At 41.3% G+C, this 21,869-nt stretch overlaps 1 protein-coding gene across 6 annotated transcripts in view; it reads right to left on the bottom strand.

The window, feature by feature from the left end:
• The window catches only part of TBL1XR1 (TBL1X/Y related 1), a 159,863-nt gene that overhangs the window by 30,083 nt on the left and 107,911 nt on the right, over window positions 1-21,869 (bottom strand). For 4 of the 6 annotated variants that reach the window (XM_058661076.1, XM_058661075.1, XM_004591286.3 and 1 more), the window contains 2 exons: window positions 12,554-12,656; window positions 995-1,140 (listed from right to left, as the gene is read on the bottom strand). In XM_058661076.1, coding sequence (XP_058517059.1) covers window positions 995-1,140; window positions 12,554-12,611 — 204 coding nt within the window. In that variant the 5' untranslated portion in view covers window positions 12,612-12,656. The remainder of the gene's footprint in view (window positions 1-994; window positions 1,141-12,553; window positions 12,657-21,869) is intronic. The other 2 variants (XM_058661078.1, XM_058661079.1) reach the window with 1 other exon arrangement.

The following is a 21,869-nucleotide window of genomic DNA, read 5'->3' as shown; positions in this document are numbered from 1 at the left end:
CCCCAGAAACTGCATGAGAAACGTGTCTAACAGAAAACTGATGCATGGACTTAGAAAAAAGGTCTGCACCAAAATCAACTTTCTTGTAATTCCACCTTTCCATAAATATTCTGAAGTGCCTGCATATTTTTGACAGGAAAATGCTATCAGGACATATTTCATTAACATTTGTGACTTTTTCAAGCATAGAAATAAGAAATAAAAAATTTAAAAATCCAATCAATTTAGTGGGCTATATGGCTATAGTAATGAATGTTAACCCAAAAATTAAAGATGCTTCACTCTTAAAAATATACACACCCAAGAAGGGAGCATGCTACTTTCTTACATGATAATAAGGGGAAAACCACTTGGTCCTGACTTGTGGCCATACAGGAAACAAAGCATTTGTTTAAAGGTAACAAGGAATTTGCTAGCCTCTGTAAGAAGACCCAGCACCAAGACATTAATTCATTTAGGCCTTACACCAATAAGGTCTCTACCACAAATACTCAATTCCACAGTAAGCAGCCACAGACAATATGTAAATGAGTACGGCTGTGTTTCCAACTTTACTTTCAAAAACAGGGAGCGGACCACAATAAGCTGACACTTGAACTAAGCACACTACCTGTAAGCTGACGCAATAGGGCTCGAGTTGTTTACAGCAACACACCGGTTCCAAAACCCAGGATACATCTAAATAATGTTCAGGGTTTCTGATTTATAGGCCACTGACTTAGTTTCAGCATTCTACAACACAAGGCCTTTTTGTTAAAGATAATGATTTCTTGTGCTTGTTTACAAAAGTATGTAAAGGGAAACAGGATGCAAACAATGCTCTCACAACTAGGAGCTAACACACCAGGCCTGGGTGATCAGACTGGTCTGCTGGGATCACACTCTCCATTTTCACTTCTCCAGCGAAACTACACTCACACACACAATAAGCTAGCGAGACAGACAATGAAAGAACTACTTAAGAGAAAGAATTAATATTTGAAATAAGTCTTACCTCATTAATACTAACTTCAGCCTCTACATACTGTAGACCTTTCTGGATGATCGAAATCAATGCAGCAGGGGGAACAAGGGCACCATTTATGTTAGACTGACTAATATGGCTTTCTATACCAAAGGTAAATGCTGAATGAGAAAATCCTAAAAACAAAAGAAAAGGAAGTTTATTTTCTTAGTAGCCATATGCTAAAAGACACAAACAAAAGGACCTCCACAATCGTTCAAAACCACACCCAACTGTAAAGATTCGCCTTCTGAAATCTTCAGAAAGTTCACTCAAAAAGGTGTATGATGGAAAAACTATGCATGGATTTCAAAAGTTTTTGCACCCCAAAAAAAGCTTAATGTCTAATTCCAACTTTCTATTAACTTCCTGAAGTATCCACATTTTTATTAATTAATTAATGTATTCTGTATTTTCTAAGCACGTATCTTAATTATACTACTTTTAGCAGTCATATGTAATTCCCCTTATGAACAACAACAAACTTAAGGGTTGAAAAAGAGGATCTGGAAATCATGTAATTCAATTCTTGCTTCACTCAAGAGGAAAAAGGCCAAGATAGATTAAGGGACATTGAAATATTTGTCATATATTTTAATTTCCACAAACTCTTAAATACCATGTAAAATTCAATTTCATAGTATCTTCTAACTACTGACGAAAGCAAACACGAGAAATGAAATTTAAGAATAAAAAGAGGGTCCGGTGCAGTAGGCTAGCAAGTCCTTACCTTGCATGCACCGGATCCCATATGGGCGCTGGCTCGTATCCCAGTGGCTCGTGGCCTGGCAAAGCAGTCCAGGACAAGCCAAAGCCTTGTGACCTTGCACCCGCCCCACACGGGAGACCCTTGTGGGAAGCAGCTCCTGCCTCCTGGCTCCAGATGGGCATAGCTACAGCCATTGTGGCAACTTGGGGAGTGAATCAACAGACGGAAAATCTTCCTGACTGTCTCTCCTCCCCTCTGTATATCTGACTTTGCAATAAAAATAAAATAAATCTTTTTTAAAAAAAGGGAATGAAAAGGAATTTCAAGGCTTAAATTCCATGTATGTATGTTGTTCAAACAAAAAGAACTTGTACTTTGCCAGTAAAAAATTCTCTATTAGCATTTCAATTAAAATACTTAAAACCAGAATGCTCACAAAAACCTGTTACCCAAATTCATCTAAATTCAGGTGCTGTGCATTGATAGATGTAAAACAGGTTCTTAAGTAAAAATACTACAACAAACAATTCAAAGTATATTTGAAATACAGAAAGTTGCATCTTCATAATAACTACGGGCTCAGCTGGTTCAGGGTGTGTGTGTTTGGGGTTCCATTCTTGCACTCTGCAGCTTCCTGCGACATCTATCAGCATTCTAAACTAAAACAGTGAAAACCTTTGCATGGCTTGAGAGGCAAAGTCCTCGGGTTGATCTTCCTCACCAACTGCCCTTTCCTCTCACGGCACCAAGCCATCGTTAATGTGAGAAAGCAAAGGGGAAAAAATTGCACTTTTGAGACCTTGATTTTATAATCTTGATCTTTGCCCACAAGCAAGGTTACCTTTAAACCCATTTACAGTCTCTAGTTTATAAGGGTACAGGGAAGCAGCATTCTGAGTTGTCCCTATCAGGAAACCCTATCTGAATGAGTGGATTCCAGATCGCCAGCAGCAAGGAAGATTGGAGGATGAGGTAATCCACAGCCTTGAGCTTGTGGGTTCCTGTTTGCATTTACAGGTCCCTCCCTCAATAAATTCCTCTGAAAACCACAAACGGGGGTGAAGGCAGGGGAAGCCAAACAGCACAGGTAGACTTCACGATAGGTGCTATCCTTTCTGGAAGATCTAACTCATGCTAAGTATCATGCATACACATGCAATTTCAGTAATTTATAATCTGAAAACACAGCCACTTAAAGTATGAGTTAGGATGCAAATTTCACTCGCTCCACTGTACTGCTCCCCTCGAAAAGCTACAGGACGGTAGCTTAAGCAGACAGAGCTGCTGCCTCCTGACAGAAAGGGATGCGTGTTTGCACATCAAAGCCTTGCAAAGTGGTATGCACAGTGAATGAAAGCCGGAGACACCTTATCAGCCATATTTAGTGCCAAAGTTTTCAAGGCGTTTTCACTTACATAAGGTGACTTGAGTGCAGAGAATCCATGACTTCTGTATTTTCTATTCATGGGCACCACACAGTACAAACTGTCCTCTTTACATCTATTTAATTAGCTTAAATGGCTTAAGCTTAGAGTAATAGCATGTTCAGGAGTCAAAGACAAAAATCACGCCAGTTTCTGGCTGGAACATTACCAATGTCCTGAATCTACTGGGTCAGACCAGCTGAGAAGTAACCACAGGTACATACACAGATGTGCTGAGAACGCTCTGAAACGGCAACAGTCATTACATTTGTTCAAAACTTCTCATTAATGTCTACCTGACAAATTCTACACTTGAGTGTCCTGCTTAAATCATGCTAAATTTAAATAGTTTACTTCATTACATGCTGCTTAAACTAATGTTCATAATGATTTTTTTCTTCCTTTCCCTGGAACTTCTGGTCTCCTGTCATTACACCTGAAAAGTCTTGGTCACAGTAACTCCCACCTTTCCCTTGGCCTTGGCATTCCAGGAGTCAAATTCTTCCAGCGGCCTTCTAGACTGCCATCAACCTGCCTCTTCCACCAGGACCAAATCATTCCCTTCCCTGCCCGCACATTCGCCACACTGCAGTTAGCAGAAGACTACTTTTAAAACAAAAACTGCCCTATTTCTTTTTTTTTTTAAAGATTTATTTATTTTATTACAAAGTCAGATATACAGAGAGGAGGAGAGACAGAGAGGAAGATCTTCTACCCGCTGATTCACTCCCCAAGTGAGCCGCAACGGCCGGTGCGCGCCGATCCAAAGCCCGGAACCAGGAACCTCTTCCGGGTCTCCCACACGGATGCAGGATCCCAAAGCATTGGGCCGTCCTCGACTGCTTTCCCAGGCCACAAACAGGGAGCTGGATGGGAAGTGGAGCTGCCGGGATTAGAACTGGCGCCCATATGGGATACGGGGTGTTCAAGGCGAGGACTTTAGCTGCTAGGCCACGCCACTGGGCCCGCCCTATTATTTCTTATCTGATCACTTTTAATTATCTCTTCAAGCCTCACAATAAAGGCCTTTACCTACTAAGCATGCCTAAAAATTGGAGCTGTGGTTGCAGTCAGTCCTAACAACCCACTTTCATCTCCCCAACTTCACACATCCTCCCTTATGACAATCACATACTCACTTCAAGTGAGGATAAACTTCATGGTAAATCTGCAGTGCCATGTCATGCCTCGGGCTTTCCATGCACTTAGGCTCTTTTGCTCTTTCTGAATGGGTGGAAACCCACTCCCGTGTTAATTAGGCTCTCTGAGACTGCTCCTGTAATTTCCTCGAACCGGCCATTCACCGACCACCTGCCAAACTGCATGGCTGACCACCAAACTGGCGTGCCCGAGGGAAGCTCTAGCAATATGTTCATTCTGGGATACTAGCACGTTAGCGTGTTACCTGACTTCAGTACTTGTTAAATGAGAATGCTATTTTCTACTATGCTGTCTTGGCGTATTTTAAAATCTGCCTCCAGGAAAAACTTGATTTAAATTTCCTTTGAAAAATAATCTAAGAATTACACAAGGCTTATGCCAGAAAATATTGCCATAAATTCCCTGAAAATACCCATGCATGAAGGACTTCTCTGACAGCATCTGACTTACTAGTAACAGGTATAGGAGTCACCTAAATCTGGTAAGGTGATGGCAAAACCCAGCATGACCTGGTAATGTGACATGAACAGCACCCTCTATCATCAAGTCCTGTAGATACTCAGGATTATAAATAAGATGTAGGAGGTACACAGTGACATAAGCGACCACAAAAGCCAACTACTTTTCATACACCATTTGTAGCAGGGAGAACTCTATCTCAAGAGGCTACAGATTGTCTTCTTGGGGGAGTTTGTTCTCCACAGCACACCTGCTGTGTAAAGTGAGGCTGCAGGAACAACAGGATGGACCTTGGCTATCACAGTTCTGGTACTGGCATCTGGATGAAACAAACAGATGAGAAAGACAGACAGAATTCCAAATATGAGGCTCTTGGTCCAGAGAGGAAAGTGGACTCATCCAAGGTCCCATTTAAACTTGAGGTCAGTGAAGTCCAGAAAGTCATACTTCTCTTCACATTTCCAACTAGGAGTTCAGACCCAGAAAAAGTTTAAAGGAGCGGGGGAAAGAGGTGGGAGAACTGGGAGGAAGATCATTGTAATAAATCTTGATTGTTGGCAAGCTAGGTCCAGCATTTGTATATTAGTTGCACAATTTTGTGCCCGAATTTCACATTCAAAAATAAGTAACTACAAATATTTTACAGATTTTGTATTTTGTGAATTTCAATAATATCATATTTAGGCAACAAATACATTCAATCAGTGAATTCTTAATACTATAGCTGGATACTTGGATTTTTCCAACAGTCACTATTTTAAAGGACTCTCACCTCAAATATCTGTAAACACAGCATTTTGATTTCTATATTTTTCCCTCCCCAAAATGGATTCCTTCAAAAACTGAAGAGGATAACTATTTTAAAAGGAAGTTTTTCAGAACTGTCAAAGTGTTTTCCAAAAAAAAATAATCACACACATGCAAATTTAGAATACTACAAGAAATTTATATTTCCAGGCCCAGCACAGTAGCCTAGCAGCTAAAGTCCTTGCCTTGCACGTACTGGGATCCCATATGGGCACCGGTTCTAATCCCAATGGCCCCAATTCCCATCCAGCTCCCTGCCTGTGGCCTGGGAAATCAGTTGTGGACAGCCCAAAGCTTTAGGACCCTGCACCCACGTGGGAGACCTGGAGGAGGCTCCTGGCTTTAGATCAGCTCATCTCTGGCCATTGTAGCCACTTGGGGAGTGAATCAGCGGGTAGAAGATCTTCCTCTCTGTCTTTCCTCCTCTCTGTATATCTGACTTTCCATTAAAAATAAAATAGAAAATAAATTTATATTTCCTTATACAGTCCCTATTCTGGCAATCCTTAAAATAACAGATTATTAGTTAAAATTAAACAGCTTCTCTGACAACCATTAAAGGACCCCTGTCCTGTAAGCAGTGTGTCACAGCGGCCAGCAATGCAGTGCAGCAGGTAAAGCACCATTTGTGATCTGGCACCCCATTTGGGCACTGGTTCCAGTCCTGGTTGCCACACTTGCAAACCAGCTCTCTGCTCATGTTCCTGGGACAGCCCAAGTCCTTGGGCCCCTTCACCCACGTGGGAGACCCAGAAGCTGCTCCTGGCTTCAGATATGCTCTGCTCTGGCTGTCATGGCCTTTTGGGTAGTGAATGCATGGGTGGATGGTCTGTATCCGTGTGTGTGTGTGTGTGTGTGCGCGCACACATGTCACTCTTATCTTTCAAATAAACAAATCTTCAAAAAATAAAGAGTGAGAATGCACAGTAAGAATTTCCTATGTCAGTGAAACGTGGCACCTCAGCTTTCAAAAAGGGAACAACTAAGTGGAAATTACTGAAGCATTTTATGACAAGTTCTTCCTGTTAAGCAGACATCAACACAACTATATACGCATCAAAGTTTTTTCCTAGATCATCTGATTGTAAAGCAAAACTGTATACTAATATGCACACTTCTCTGACTGGTCATCTATGATGAACACGAAAAAGAAGAATGCAGGGGCACATCTCCACAGCTGGGCTGCCTGCCCTCCACTTCTCCTGGCTAGAGGCCCACTACTAACCAGGCTTAGCCTGTCTCTAGTCAAGCCACTGAGAGTGTTCATCAAAAACACTGCGCATCAGGCATGCAGGAAGAACGGCTATGTAAGTCAGCTACCATTATCTAAGTCTCTGAAACTGTACTTTCATTTGGTGATATATTAAACCAAGAATTTATTAACCATTATACGGGCTATGGAAAGACTTCTTTAAAAAGAGGTGAATGAATTAAACAATATAATAGGTCAAAATCTTAATCATACACATAAATGCCTAGGTTAGTCTGTGCCTCCTACGATGTTTTCTGAGATTTTTGAAGTAATAATGAATGGTTTTGATATACAATCTCACAAGCAAACACAGATTGAATATCTCTTATTCAAAATGCTTAGATCTCATATTTCAGGCTTTAGAATGTCTGCATACACACAATGAGATCTCTTGGGGCTATTACCCAAGTCTAAACATAAAATTCATGCATGTTACATGTATGGTTTAGACATAGTATGATGGAAATGTTACAGAATAGTCCCAGCGAACCTGTGCTTTAACTGCAGCTAGTAACATGAAGTATGGACTATTCCACTTGCGGCATCGTGTCTGCACTGTGTCAAATTCTGAAGCACTGTGGATTTCCAGGTAAGGGGTGCTCCGTATGTGTTCTATCTGCAATAAGCACAACCTTAGACAAGGTGCTGTGGTGGTAGACCTGTGTCCAGGGAGCTCTGATCTACACTGCAGGTAGCAGGAAGTGGGATACAGGGAAGACAAGATGATCTTTCCCAAAGCAAACACTGTAAGGCAGAAAAGATCACAAGATAAACCTCACTATCCCAAAAGATGAGGAGTACTTTTCAAAAAGTCAAAGTATTCAGAATCACAGTCAGTGAAACAACTCACTGTGGGAGTAAGAACACCTGCTCCTGCAGTCTACAGTCACCTAATCCCAAAATGCAACTGTGTCACAGCTTGCACTAATTCATTACAGGAAAGAGAAGTTAGAGATCTCAAAACAGGTGACAGATGAACAGTAAAATAAAAATGATTCTCCCCCAAAATACACTACGTCCAATTTAAAACAAAATTAAATTACAGTTCAGTATATAAGGCAACAAGAAAACTAGGTGACAGAGTTCAAAAATACCTGCCAAGAACAAGCTCTTCAGGAAAAAAAAAATCATAATAGTGATTAGATACAAAAGTCAAAGGTGAAGCCTTTGATGGAGACGGGAGGGGGGAAGAGCAGAATCAAAATTTTCAGTCATTCAACTCTCAAAGTGGCACCACATCGGGTTCTGCCACACACAACTTAGTACAGACCACTAAGTACTCACTTATCCACATATGGCTGCCAAGTTAGGTATTCAGACAATCAAATCACTGCCCTTGAGTGAACACTAATTAAAGAGAACATACTGAATCAAGTCATCATTACTTACAGTCCTTTATGTCAAATACATTCAATTTTCAAGTCGTCTCAAAAAGATGACTGTTTTACTACCTAGGGAATACTTTTTGAATATGGAAGTCTACTTCACAAAGGTGTAGAGTTGTGAAGTAATCATCTGGGGGTGAACTCTTCAAAAAACCAAACCGAGAAAGCAGCAACTCTTCATGAAAACCCTAAGGAAAATATACTCTCCTCTTAGTTTGAGAAGTTAGGAGACAGCCTATTTGAAACAAAGAAGGTCCTTGCCAAGAAGCCAAAAATGTTACAGAAATTTAAGAAAAATGAATTGGAGAGATTGTTTTTATCTGGTGAGAAAAGAGGGACTTATAACAGTTAACATCTTCTAGTATCGATAGTGCTGAAATACTAGAGTGCTAACAGAACCTAGGGGCTGTTACTTCCTCAGGAAACAGCACCACAGTCCAGCTGCCACTGAACATGATTTTCAGAGAACAAATGCTAGAAATCCTTATTGACATATTAACAAGTAATATTATGTAATAAATGTTATGAACAAATGCTCATGAACAGCTTTTTTGGTTTTCTGAATGAGCGTTTTTCTGCATGAGTGTTTTCAAATTACAAGAAGGAGCCTTCGACAGCATTGTGAAACCCTTTGCAATGCCAAGTCTGCGCTGTCCTGTGCATCTCCAAACCAAACTCAGTGTTCCTGCACAGGGAAAGCAGCTGTACCGACTCCAGTGTCTTTCCCATGGTATTACATCTTTCAAGAGAGACACTTATTAAAAGCGACTTATATCCTATTTCTTAGGCAAGCCAAGGGCAAATCCTGAAAAGCAATCCCTTGTTAAATTTATATTTATCAACACACTAAATTGCCAAAGCAACCCAGAAAATTCTAGACTAGGTGATTTCAAATTACAATCTCTCTCTCTCTCTCTCTCTCTCTCTCTCTCTCTCTCTCTCTCACAGACACACACACACAGACATACACGGAGGGAGTTGTGGTGGTGGTGGTGGTGGTAGTAATATGCGCGCATGACGATCAGAACAAAGAAAGAGCTTTTGGGAGATCTGCAAGAGCAATGTAAAGCCACCAAGGCTTTGCTATATGTGAGACCCTGTTGCAGAGTTCACAGAACTGTGAAATTCTTTAAACTTCCTCCCATCTCCTATTTTTGCAAGTAACTTCAAACAATTAACAGCAACTTTTATGACATACGCACATCCCAACATTCTTAGTGAACCTTGTGCAGAGAGAGCAGTACAGGGTTTTTAATAGCAGCTTCACTTTAGTATGACAGTCTCACATTAGTAGCCATAAGTAGTTCCTGCTTTTTACTTTATCCTACATAGTTGATAATTGCTCAAGACACTGTGAACATGCAATACACCTGCTGTCAACTTATTGACTTCTAATTGTCAGACAACTAACAAAGCAGGGCTTCCAAGCTTTTTACACTTAATCACTTGGAGAACTTGCAACAGCAGATTCTTAGGCCCCTTGCTACCCTCTGTTAAGTGACTCGGACACAGGCAGTCAGAGGATCAAAACTTTGGCACTCTGGTGTAGGAGTTCTTTATGGCAAGCAACATTCCTAAGGCCAAAATGTTGGCAATGGAGCCTGACTTTCCCCCTATAATGCAAATAGGAGTTATCATTTGTTACCAAGGAACCGTTGTTCAGTGTTCGAAATGTGAGGTAGCATCATGCGTCATCAGCTCAGTGTGATGCATAAAACTGAACAGCACAACAAGAATGCAGCAAACAGCTACACAAGACTTGGTATGTACGAGTCTATCATAAAACATTCTTCAAAATACAAATCCTGCTTCCTTTTATTGTAACTTAAAACATGGAATACAAGTAACTTTAATCTCAATGATATTTAAATCAATCCAGAATACTATTTACTACCTTGGTAAACTCACCAGATTTTCTTGGAGCAGCTAAAAATATCATTTTGTGGGCTTTTCTTTGCCAACAGGAAAATCTGAACACTCATTAACACCTCAAACTTCATCTTAACCCTACTTAACCCCCTTAAATCCTGCTTAGCTTCAACCTGGCTGAATAACAGGAGGCTGCTGAGCTTTTCAACTTTTGGACCTCTAAACACATTTAACAAAACTTAGAACTTGCCAGTGCACATTCACAATATATTTGTCATTCCCTTCACAGTAATTGCACCCTCTGGAAGGCAGCATGCAAGCATAGCTGGCTTCCTGTCACCTACATGGGCAGCTGGGATGGAGTTCCTGGCTCTTCCTTGGCTGTTTTAGGCGTCCGAGAAGTCAACCAGCAGATGACAGCCTCTCTCTGTTTCTCTGTCCCTTAAAATACTTATAGAAGTAATTACCTTTAAGCTGCACTATTTGTTTTGATCCAATGATTTCCTTCCATTTTGACCAAAAATATTCTACAACTCCCCATTACCAGGTGACTACTTTTAAATTTCTTGGTCACCTCATTCAGAACCGTCTTTAGAAGTCCTCTCTAGGATCTCCTTAAATACTAGTTTACAGTATACACAAATGAAACAAAGCCTACTGATTTCAAGAGTTCAACGTAAGTAAGCTATGACATGTGAGTCATCTGCTTCCTTCTCTCTCTTCCCTCTGCCATGCCCTTGACCACAGCTGCTCAGCTCGACCACAGTTCCTCATGTCAGGGAGAACACGCTGGGTAGATAAATGTAAAGCTCCAAGTCTTCGAAAAAATATTGTTATAACACTAACCATCACTTGGTAAGAGAATTTATGAATGATGAAAGCTATTATCTGTGTTTTTCAGCAAGTTTCAGCTCAGATCAGTTAACAAGAGAGCAAAGTGTGAATGCATTTAATACATTCTTCCCAATACTGAAAAGTTAATTTATTACTATATTTTAGACTTGTATGTTCAGAATGATAAAAATATAAAAGGGACACAACTTAAATTCATTTGATTGAAATGTACTTCATACTATGACTTAATTGCTTATAGTAACAAAAAGTTTTTGAAAAGAACTAAAATATACTCAGTAGAAAGGAGGGGAAAACATGCAGGGCATGGCACAATGGCCCAACTGCTTCATCTTCCACCTCCAAGTGCCAGCAGCCCATCCGAGCGACGACTTGTGTTCTGGCAGCTCCACTTCCCATCCAGCTCCCTGCTTGTGGCCTGGGGAAGCAGGAGAGGACAACCCAAAGACTTGGGACCCTGCAATTGTGTGGGAGACCTAGAAGTTGTTCCTCGTTCCTGACTGGCTCAGCTCTAGCCATCACGGCAACTTGGGCAGCGAACCAGTAAACAGATCTTTCTCTCTGTCCTCTGTGTAAATATGCCTTTCCAATAAAATTAAAATAGATAAACACAAACCTAACAGAAAGACTCAGAACTGGAGTACAACTAACAGTATCTCAGCAAGCAAAAACATCTACGGTCTAAGTCACGTTTATATTTCCTAAGTCAAAAATGACAAGAGGGGGACAAGCACCACGGCAAACTCAGTGAAGCCATCACTGGGGCACCAGCATCTCGTATGGAAACTGTTCAGGACCAGTTTGTTCCACTTTCAATCCAGCTCCCTGCTAACGCACCTGAATGATGGTCTAACACCTAACTTTACTGGCAAAACACCACAGACACTTCAAGGTGTGACTTCAAAAATTCAATCTCTTTTACATGACATTTTCTCACAAATAACTCTACTTCTTGCTAACAATCCACACTTAATACTGCTATCAATCCTTTTTCCCTCTCCCATATTTCAATCATATCCACCACTTTCTGCTCTGATTCTTTTACACTTTGTCACTTAAAACACAGCCACATTTTCCCCTGCACTGGTCCTTCTGCTGACAACTTTATCTTCTAATATAAAAAATGTGGCTAATCATCAATTTAATAAATACAAATAATGATGTCAATGGTTTATAACTACCTCAAATACATCAATAAGAATTCAAGTCAAAGGACAAGCTTGGATAGTATCTGTGAAAGCATTCTGAGAAATATTGTCAACTTAGCTTTCGAAGTGCTAGCTACGTGAACATGTAACTAAAGATTATGGATATTCATTTCAAACTGATGACACTTGAAAGTTTTTGTATTCCTACAAAATACATGCAAAAAAATCACACTTAATAATAAATCATAAAATATCCTTGAACAGTGAAAACCAAACTGTTAAAGATATTTGCTTGTTCCTAACATATTTGAAAGAGTCAGAGAGTTAAACCATGCATCAAAACATAGCTTTAAATGGCAGTCCAGACATTAAGGAAACATACAAGGTTCAACAGTTTGGACTGATACAAATTTCAAATGCATAAAAGATTATTTTCAGAATATTAAAATAATTTGAGGTCTATTTACTTTACAGAAGTACTCACCTGACTCTTGCAAGTATCTATATACCAAGAAGTTGACCTCATCACTGCTTATACTCATCTTTATTCCCACTTAAACCATGAGGTCACAACACAGGATATAACCCTAAAAACAAAACAAAGTTAATTAAGTATTTTATCAATAAAATAGTAAACAAAATGTAAACAATATTGTAAAAACCATTTGATTTTTATTAGGTGAAATAAAATGAGGTTCTACATTGCCTAATAACAAACCCTGATAAGTAAAGTAACTGCAACCAAAACATGGCTGGTACTATTTTTCTGCAAAGCAACATGTTAACAAAAACGAGCAAGATTTTTTAAGGAGGATTGCAGCAATGTATTTAGTTATTATCATTATCACCAAACAGAACAGAAACTTACTTCCTTTTTCTTAAGTGTCAAAATAAACTTCAGAAATCAAGAATGTAATTTATTTAGGAATACCGATTAGACTTCGGGGAGGGAAAGAGCCACGGGTCGTCTACTCTGGCTCCAAGCAGCTGAAAGGTCTCTGCCTTCTCAACATACATAGGCGCCATTCGAGTCTCAAACACTCTAGGTATGCGTAAGATGGAAAGGCTGGAATACAGAACTCAAAGTCTGATGGTACTCTCAGACAAGCCTAAATCTTGAACATTGAGAAGAGAAAGACACCAGGACATAACATAAGTCTATCTAATTATATCTATCTATCTCTTTGCACGGAGACAATTTAAAGGAGATGAGCAGACTTTCCTGTGAGGAAGTCACAGCAGGAATATTGTTAGGCTTTGCCAGCGTGTCACTATTCAACCATGCCACCTACTACAAAAGGAACATGTAGCATGTAAACAAATGAATGCAGTCAGGTTCTGATATAAACTGCACGGCATTACTGTCTGTCTTTCAAAATATTAGAATTCTTTTGATTCCACCCCTTTTTCCTGTTCCCTACCCCAAATACTTGAAGGTGGAACAGCTTCCTCTGCTGGTGAACCTTATCTAAAGTGTGGCTGGCATGGCTGGATTTGATCCACACACTGTAGGTATCTAACCTTGTGAACCTTCCCTGACTATCTTGCTAATGGCTTCAGAGACATAGGACAATAGGCAGAAGGAAGAAAGCCAACAGAGTTACAATGTTACCACTCACAGCTCATTGTTAAGAATCACTAAGTCTGTTCACCTTTCAGTGGAATGTTTCATTTCCAGTTACTTGTATCACTTCAGAATTCTAAATCAGGACAAACCAATGCTGACTGCTTTAGTTTGTTAGGTAACAGCTGAAAAGGAAGCACTACAGTGGGCCCAGAATTAGTAATGACAATGGCAACACTATTTTCCCTTTCTCCACCTCCCACCCCCGCACACTGGCGGTGCAAGTAGGCTAATGATGGAAAATGCATGTGGCTCACAGGCTCCCCCAAGACACAATGTCAGAGCAGCCAATTTTCTCAACTCAAAATGTCTAAAGTACATCTTTGCTGCTACTTGTGTAATCCTGTTTCTTATTACTTCAAAGCTAAATAAAATCAAGCAAAGATACATTCTCATTTCCTGAGCACCTGCCTTCTGTTACATATGGACTGAGTCTTACCTACTTACTAATAATCATATGATTTACAGAATATATACTAATAATTATATAATTCTATAATTCTTGTTCAGTGTTATTTTCCTCATGTGACATAGATTTACAAGGGGCTCACACAAAAGGTGCATTATAAGAAAAGCATGTGTCTCGAAAATTCTGGGCCCTGTCATTGCTGAGGCCTGTACAGTGGACAGCATGCCCAGATGCACCTGGGGGGGTCTGACAGCCAAGTCACTCAGGCCTTGACAGCAGATGTCCAGTGCTTTGTCAGGGCATGGGGAACAGAACAGGCCGGAAAACTTCCCTGCTCAAGCTTTACAGCGAGTGTCTGGGTGTGTGAATGCACTCAGGTGGTCTTCTAAGTCAACAGAGCTTGGAAAGATTTTCTCAACTCTAGTGCAACGAAGCCAACAATGTCTCAGAACTAGCAAAACTACTCAAGTAACACCCTCAAAACCTTATCCCCCACACTGGGAGCTCTAAGGTGTCATCAAAAGACAGTTCTCCATCCTCAGGTGTGGACAGCAAGGAGCAGCTCTCTCCCCTTCCCCTCACCCCTGCTGCTGCAGATACAGGAGAAAAAACAAACCAAAAAGAAGAGAAACACTGATGTCACTAGCCTTCCTCCACACCTTGGTCCTCCCCACCCCAAAACAGAGGCCTACATGGGCATGCATCCCCCAACTATGCAAACAACACTAAAAATAAAATTACATGGAATTTTTAAAATTTTACATAAACATTATGCAAATAAACTTTACTATCAAAATAAATTTCTCTATTTCATTTTTCTATTAGCTTTTTGAAATACCTTTGTACTCAGAAATGTGAAATTGATGACTTTCATGACTTTCACCCATGCTGGAAAAAGTATGGATGTGTATAAACAATAAATTTTCAGCACTAACAGCTCCTATTGCCTATTCAAAGTCATTACACCTGTTGCTATGTCCTCGCACAGGACTATCCTTGCACAGTTTACATGGATTGTGCTATAAAAGGAACCATGATGACATAAGCTACCACTGCTCACAGAGTACCAGAATACTGACTTACAGCTGTAGACACAGAATCACCAACAAATTCACTGTTTCTTGGGTTTGCTGCTGCCATCCTGCCACATACACTGAGGCAAAACCATTTTTTTTTTAACAAAGTAGCTTTATTATGACTTACAGCTACCAACTGAAACTATCATTTTTAAAAAAAAAAATGCTTGTAAAGAAAAGAAAAGGGGTCGCCTAAGAATGTGAGGGATGCACAAAGCAAAAAAACCCATGGGGACAGTGGGGGATGGGGACCTCGGAAGAAAGCCTGCCAGCTCCTGCAGCCTAGGCCTCTCGCATCCAGAACTGTGAGAAAACACAATTCTACTGCTTATTTGGTTATGCTAGCTCCAGCAAAGCTACAATCATCATTACAAACCGTTAAAATTATCTCATTAGTAATTTGATAACCTTTTAATTTATTGCCATTTACAAATGCCAGGCGCTGACTTTTTGTGAATTTGTCTCTGGTAACTTATTCTATGCTTCAGCAATTACCAAAAATGTCAAAATAAACATGATACTCCCTTCTTTCTTCAATAAAAGACTCTCAGACACAAGACCCCCAATATTGTTCATCCTTAAATTTCCCAACTCACTAAAAATTAGTGATTAAAATCTTCATCAGGGTACACAATACTACTCTTACATGTATAAGATTATCACAGTGAAAAAAGACAGTGTAAATGAGATTTAAAACTAGCAACATGGCTTAACATGTGACTCGGTACATGAGACTAAGTGAAACAATGTTTACTGGAATTAATTTATAAATATAAATGCAACATTAGGCTTTAAGTTAATTACATATATATTCACAAGAGGAAATGGTCACACTGTAATAGGGCCCACCCTAATGACTGTGTTTTAACTTGATTACAATCCCTGAGATTCTAATTCTAATTAAGGTCACATTTGTCATTACCGTGGGATAGATCTTCAGGCTCTTGGGGTAGGAACATAATGCCATCCATGAAGTCTTTAAATTAGCAAAACACCGCCCCCTGACCAATCTACATACAGTAAAACTCAATGTTAGGTGAATTAATGCAGATTTCTAGGTTAGGAAAAATCCACTCAGGTATACGCAGCCTTTGCAGAGTTAAAGGTGTACCTCCTATTCTTACACATCTTCTCACTCAGCAGGTAGACTCCAGCATTACTATCCTACAAAGATAGTATTTAAAAACAAAAGGCAAGCTACCTTTCAAGCTGGTTTCTTCTCGCCTTGGCTGTCAAGGCACTCCTCTAGTAAATTCTTATTTTGAATCTTGGCAGTAAAACCCTTCAACATAACAACCCATACTGTAACTGACATTCCCTCCACTACTTTTTTCGTTTAATGTTTGTTTATTTTTATTGAAGAATCAGAAATACAAAGAGAAGAAACAGAGGGGAAGATCTTCTGTCCGCTGATTCACTCCCCAAGCGGCTGCAATGGCCAGAGCTTGAGTCAACCTGAAGCCAGGAGCCCAGCCCCAAGCCCCTTCCAGGTCTCCCATGCAAGTGCAGGGTCCCAAGGCTTTGGGCTGTCCTTGACTGTTTTTCCAGGCCACAAGAAGCAGGGATCTGGATGGGAAGCAGGGCCACAGGGATTAGAACCAGCCCATATGGGATCCCGGTGCGTGCACGGTGAGTATTTTAGCTACTAGGCTACAATGTCAGAGCCTCCTTCACTACTCTTATCAAGTCAAGCACAACTATCACACTGTGAGGTCCCAATAATTTCCCAGAACAGCTTTTTTTTAAAAAAGATTTATTTATTTTTTATTACAAAGTCGGATATACAGAGAGGAGGAGAGACAGAAAGATCCTCCGTCCAATGACTCACTCCCAAGTGAGCGCAACGGCTGGTGCTATGCTGATTGGCTGGTGCTGTGCCGATCCAGAGCCAGGAGCCAGGAACTTCCTCCAGGTCTCCTACACCCCAATCCCCTTCCAGGCCTCCGATGCAAGTGCAGGATCCCAAGGCTTTGGGCTGTCCTCAACTGCTTTCCCAGGCCACAAGCAGGGAGCTGGATGGGAAGAGGAGCTGCCGGGATTAGAACCAGTGCCCATATGGGATCCTGGCACATTCAAGACAAGGACTTTAGCCACTAGGCCACGCTGTCGGGCCCCCCAGAACAGTTGTAACATGGTACTAGAAACTAGGTGGCTTAAGTCAGATAATCTGAAATCAAGATGCTGAAAAAAGGGCCTAGCTCCCTCTGAAGAAGTCAGCAGAAAGAAGGTTTCCGATTCCCTCTTCCAGCTTCCTGGGTACAACATGCACACTGCTGTAACACAGCCTCTTAGACGAGGTGCTAGGAGAGCTGGTATCTTGCAGAAAGCTGTCTGCTTCACAGATGGCATCTTCCTGTGGTTATCCCATAGCACAAAGGGCCAAGCAGCTCCCACCAAGGTCCACCTAAGGAGACAGAGTCCTCATGGCTAAATCCTTCTTATAAAAAGCCCATCTTTTAATGTGGTGGGAATTAGGTTTCACCTCAAGACAACAGGCAGCTCATGGATGAGCTACTGTGGCCATCTTGGTTGTTTCTTTCCATGTCCCTTTACCCTGTACTCTTTTCAGGGTCTGTGTACAAACTTCCTGTTCTTTTTCTATGGACGCTTATCATGGCATATTAGAAACTAATCATCTATCCTTTATCTAGGGGTTAGAATCCTGCTTTGAATACAAACCAAACTCTGACCTTTGCTCTGTCTTCTCTTGAAGACAGTCAATTCCAGAGATGATGATCATCTTTGAATTCATCTACATTTTCCACAGGTTTTATCAGACACTCGCTCCCCATCCAATCACTGATTAAATTACTGTTTCTCGGGGACCGTCATTAGAACAGTCTCCTTCAATTGGCATAAACACAAATGGAGATGCACACTCACACAATCAATCTGGATGTACTCCAAAAATATGAAGGACCTCCCCGCCATCAAATACCAATAATAATAATCGATAGTTTTTGCATCAATTAAGTAAGCAAAAATCCTTTTTGCATAGTGTTCTTGCATAAAACTCTGAATAAGAGAAATATTCTTTCAGAAACCATGAAATTGAGTTTGGGTTACCCATCTCAAAAATATTTACTCTCCAATAGAAGTCATCATGTTATGAGTATTAGAAACACTAAGTGTTTATATCAACTCATACAAATTACATCTATCTTCCTCTGCTTATAAGACACCTCACAGCGTTTCTAGAGTTCCTAAGAGCTCTGAATATAACTTACAATAAACATAATACAAATCAGGGGAAAGCACTTTTCTTTGGATCCACTAATAAGAAAGAAAGAAATGTTAGTTTACAGTCTGCAGAGATAAAATATGCAGAAACACCGACCACTGCAACAGGGGGGAAGTGGGCGGGCTTTTTTTTCTTTTGGCCTTCTGTCCCAAACTGCCCAGGTTAATGAGACTTCTAAACACGTCTATGTAAACTTGAGAAATCAGCTTTTTAAAAAACTCAATTCAAACCAAAAGTGATTATAGAGCTTAGGTGTGTAAAACTGAACCCAGGAAAGAGACCAAAAAAAAAAAAAAAAAAAAAGAAGAAGTAGGAAGGTACAAAGCATCCACTATATGTTCAAGATAGATAAAAAGATTTGGGTTGGACAAAGAGGTACAAGAAAATGAAATGAAGAAAGATGTCCAGCCCTCCATGCTTGTCTCTGGCTACCTGGTTTGATCCCAGTGGACTTTCCTGGAGTTTCAATCTCATCATGACCAGTTAGTAGGAATATATAATTATTTCACATTCACTGGTGCTGTGCTGAAGCATGTTGTATTGAAATTCAAGAAAAACTAAAACAATGTTATTGCTTTACTGTCACGAACTGGAAAGACACAAACTTTTTTTGGTCCTTCCTGGCAACAAAAAGCAGTCAGATAGTTTCAATATATGAAAGCATTCATTTCAAAATTAATTTTTATTATACAGACTACTATCATCAGGAAATTATGATCGATTGTATTCCCTTAGATAGGTGGGATTTTCCAGACACTGTTGTGACTAGCAAATGCTTGAGAAATGACAACACATTCACTTAAAAACACAAGCTTGCTCAGAGCAGGCCCGGATCTTTCTTGCTCGCTGCTTTAGCTTGCCTGGACATATAGTCAGCCTGAGTCACCGAGGGCATTCAACTACTACCGCGGGAGAAAAAAGAACACAGCTTGCTCTTTCACTAGTCAGCACTGCTGTGAACAGTGCACACATTGGAGCGGCTGTAGGCCACCGCCTGGAACACACACATCCCACTACAGAACACCTGGTTCAAGCCTCAACGACTCTGCTTCTGCTAAAGCATCCGAGCAGACGGCAGGTAGAGCTCACGTCCTTAGGTCTTTACCCCATACATGAAACATCAAGACTAACCTGAGAACTCCTGGCTTCAACTTGGACAATCCCTGGCTGTTGTGGGCATTCAGGGAATAAATGGACAGAATTACTTCAATCTCTAGCCCCCTCCCTAACCCGCTGCCCCTAGCCTTTCAAGCAAGGTTTATTTAAAACACTGAGGGGGCCAGTACAATGGCTAATGCTCTACCTGCAAATGTCAGGATCCCATATGGGGTCCAGTTTGTATTCTGGCTGCTCCACTTCCCAGCCAGCTCCTTTCTTGTGGGATACAAAAGCAGCAGATCATGGCCCAAAACCTTGGGACCTTGAACCTATATGGGAGACCCAGAAGAAGCTCCTGCTTTTAAGATTTCCTCAGCTCTGTTGATGCAGCCATTTGGGAATTGTACCAGCAGATGGAAGATTTCTCTCTCTCTCTCTCTCTGCTTCTCTCTGTAAACCTTTTTCCAATTAAAAATAAATAAATAAATAAATAAATAAATAAATAAAATACTTGGGCCCGGCACGGTGGCCTAGTGGCTGGGGTCCTTGCCTTGAACATGCCAGGATCCCATATGGGTGCTGTTTCTCTCTTTTTTTTTTTTTTTAAAGATTTATTCATTTTTATTACAGCCAGATATACACAGAGGAGGAGAGACAGAGAGGAAGATCTTCCATCCGATGTTTCACTCCCCAAGTGAGCCACAACGGGCCGATGCGTGTTGATCCGAAGCCAGAAACCAGGAACCTCTTCCGGGTCTCCCACGCGGGTGCAGGGTCCCAATGCATTGGGCCATCCTCAACTGCTTTCCCAGGCCACAAGCAGGGAGCTGGATGGGAAGTGGAGCTGCCGGGATTAGAACCGGCGCCCATATCGGATCCCGGGGCTTTCAAGGCGAGGACTTTAGCCGCTAGACCACGCCGCCGGGCCCGGGTGCTGGTTCTAATCCCGGCAGCTCCACTTCCCATACAACTCCCTGCCTGTGGTCTGGGAAAGCAGTCAAGAACGGCCCAAAGCCTTGGGACCCTGCACCCACGTGGGAGACCTGGAGGAAGTTCCTGGTTCCCTGCTTTGGATGGGCACAGGATCAGCCGTTGCGCTCACTTGGGGCGTGAACCATCGGATGGAAGATCTTCCTCTCTGTCTCTCCTCCTCTCTGTATATCTGACTTTGCAATAAAAAAAAAAAATCATAAATCTTTAAAGAAAAAAACACTGACAGGGCCCGGCGGCGTGGCCTAGCGCCTAAGTCCTCGCCTTGAACACCCCGGGATCCCATATGGGCGCCGGTTCTGGTCCCGGCAGCTCCACTTCCCATCCAGCTCCCTGCTTGTGGCCTGGGAAAGCAGTTGAGGACGGCCCAATGCATTGGGACCCTGCACCCGTGTGGGAGACCCGGAAGAGGTTCCAGGTTCCCGGCATCGGATCGGTGCGCATTGGCCCTTTGCGGCTCACTTGGGGAGTGAATCATCGGATGGAAGATCTTCCTCTCTGTCTCTCCTCCTCTGTATATATCTGGCTGTAATAAAATGAATAAATCTTTAAACAACAACAACAAAAAAAACACTGACAAACTGTATCTCATCCTTTACCATACAATTTCGACAACTTTGATCTGCATATCTTTTTTTTACCAATTATTAAATATGAAGAAAAAGGAATACACTCCAGAATCTTCCCCTCCAGCAGTTCTTTCTTATTATGGTATATCAAAATTATCTGGAAGAATGGTTTCAAAGCAATGCCAAGAAGTTTGAGACAACCCTGAAAACCCAGTATTAAACTGTAGCATAACAGATGTACAACTTCAGCTGTCTACTTTGAGAAGGTCCTCTGACCTGCACATTACGGACTCCTTCAGGTTTCAAAGGCTATTCTGTTGGAGATGGCACAGTGGTGCAGCCAATCCTTCAATCTGTGGCACCAGCATCCCATATGGTTGCCAGTTCATGTTCTGTCTGCTCCACTTCCCATCCAGTTCCCTGCTTGTGGCCTGGGAAAGCATTAGAGAAAGGCCCAGAACCTGGGGCCCCTGCACCCCCAGGGAAGACCTGGGGGAGGTACAGCTCCAGCCACTGCAGCCATTCGGGGAGTGAACCAGTGGAAACTAGTACACAGAAGACCTCTGTCTCTCCTTTCTCTCTAAAATCTGCCTTCCAAATAAAACACAAGACTTTGGAAAAAAAAAAAAGGCCTTCTCTATCTTTAAATCTTGTATTTAAAAAAGAAACAAAAATACCTCTCCTCACACAAACTTCTCAAAATCTGTCACTCGGTTCCTAATGGAACAGCTAGACGTTCAGGATCATGTCAAGTCACTCCCCCATCTTACGGTCATCTGACACCTCAAGAACA

The sequence above is a fragment of the Ochotona princeps genome, chromosome 3, assembly GCF_030435755.1.
Source record: "Ochotona princeps isolate mOchPri1 chromosome 3, mOchPri1.hap1, whole genome shotgun sequence".
Classification (NCBI taxonomy): Eukaryota; Metazoa; Chordata; class Mammalia; order Lagomorpha; family Ochotonidae; genus Ochotona; species Ochotona princeps.
The sequence above is the reverse complement of the archived record's forward strand: the minus strand, read 5'-3'. Positions and strand labels throughout refer to the sequence as shown.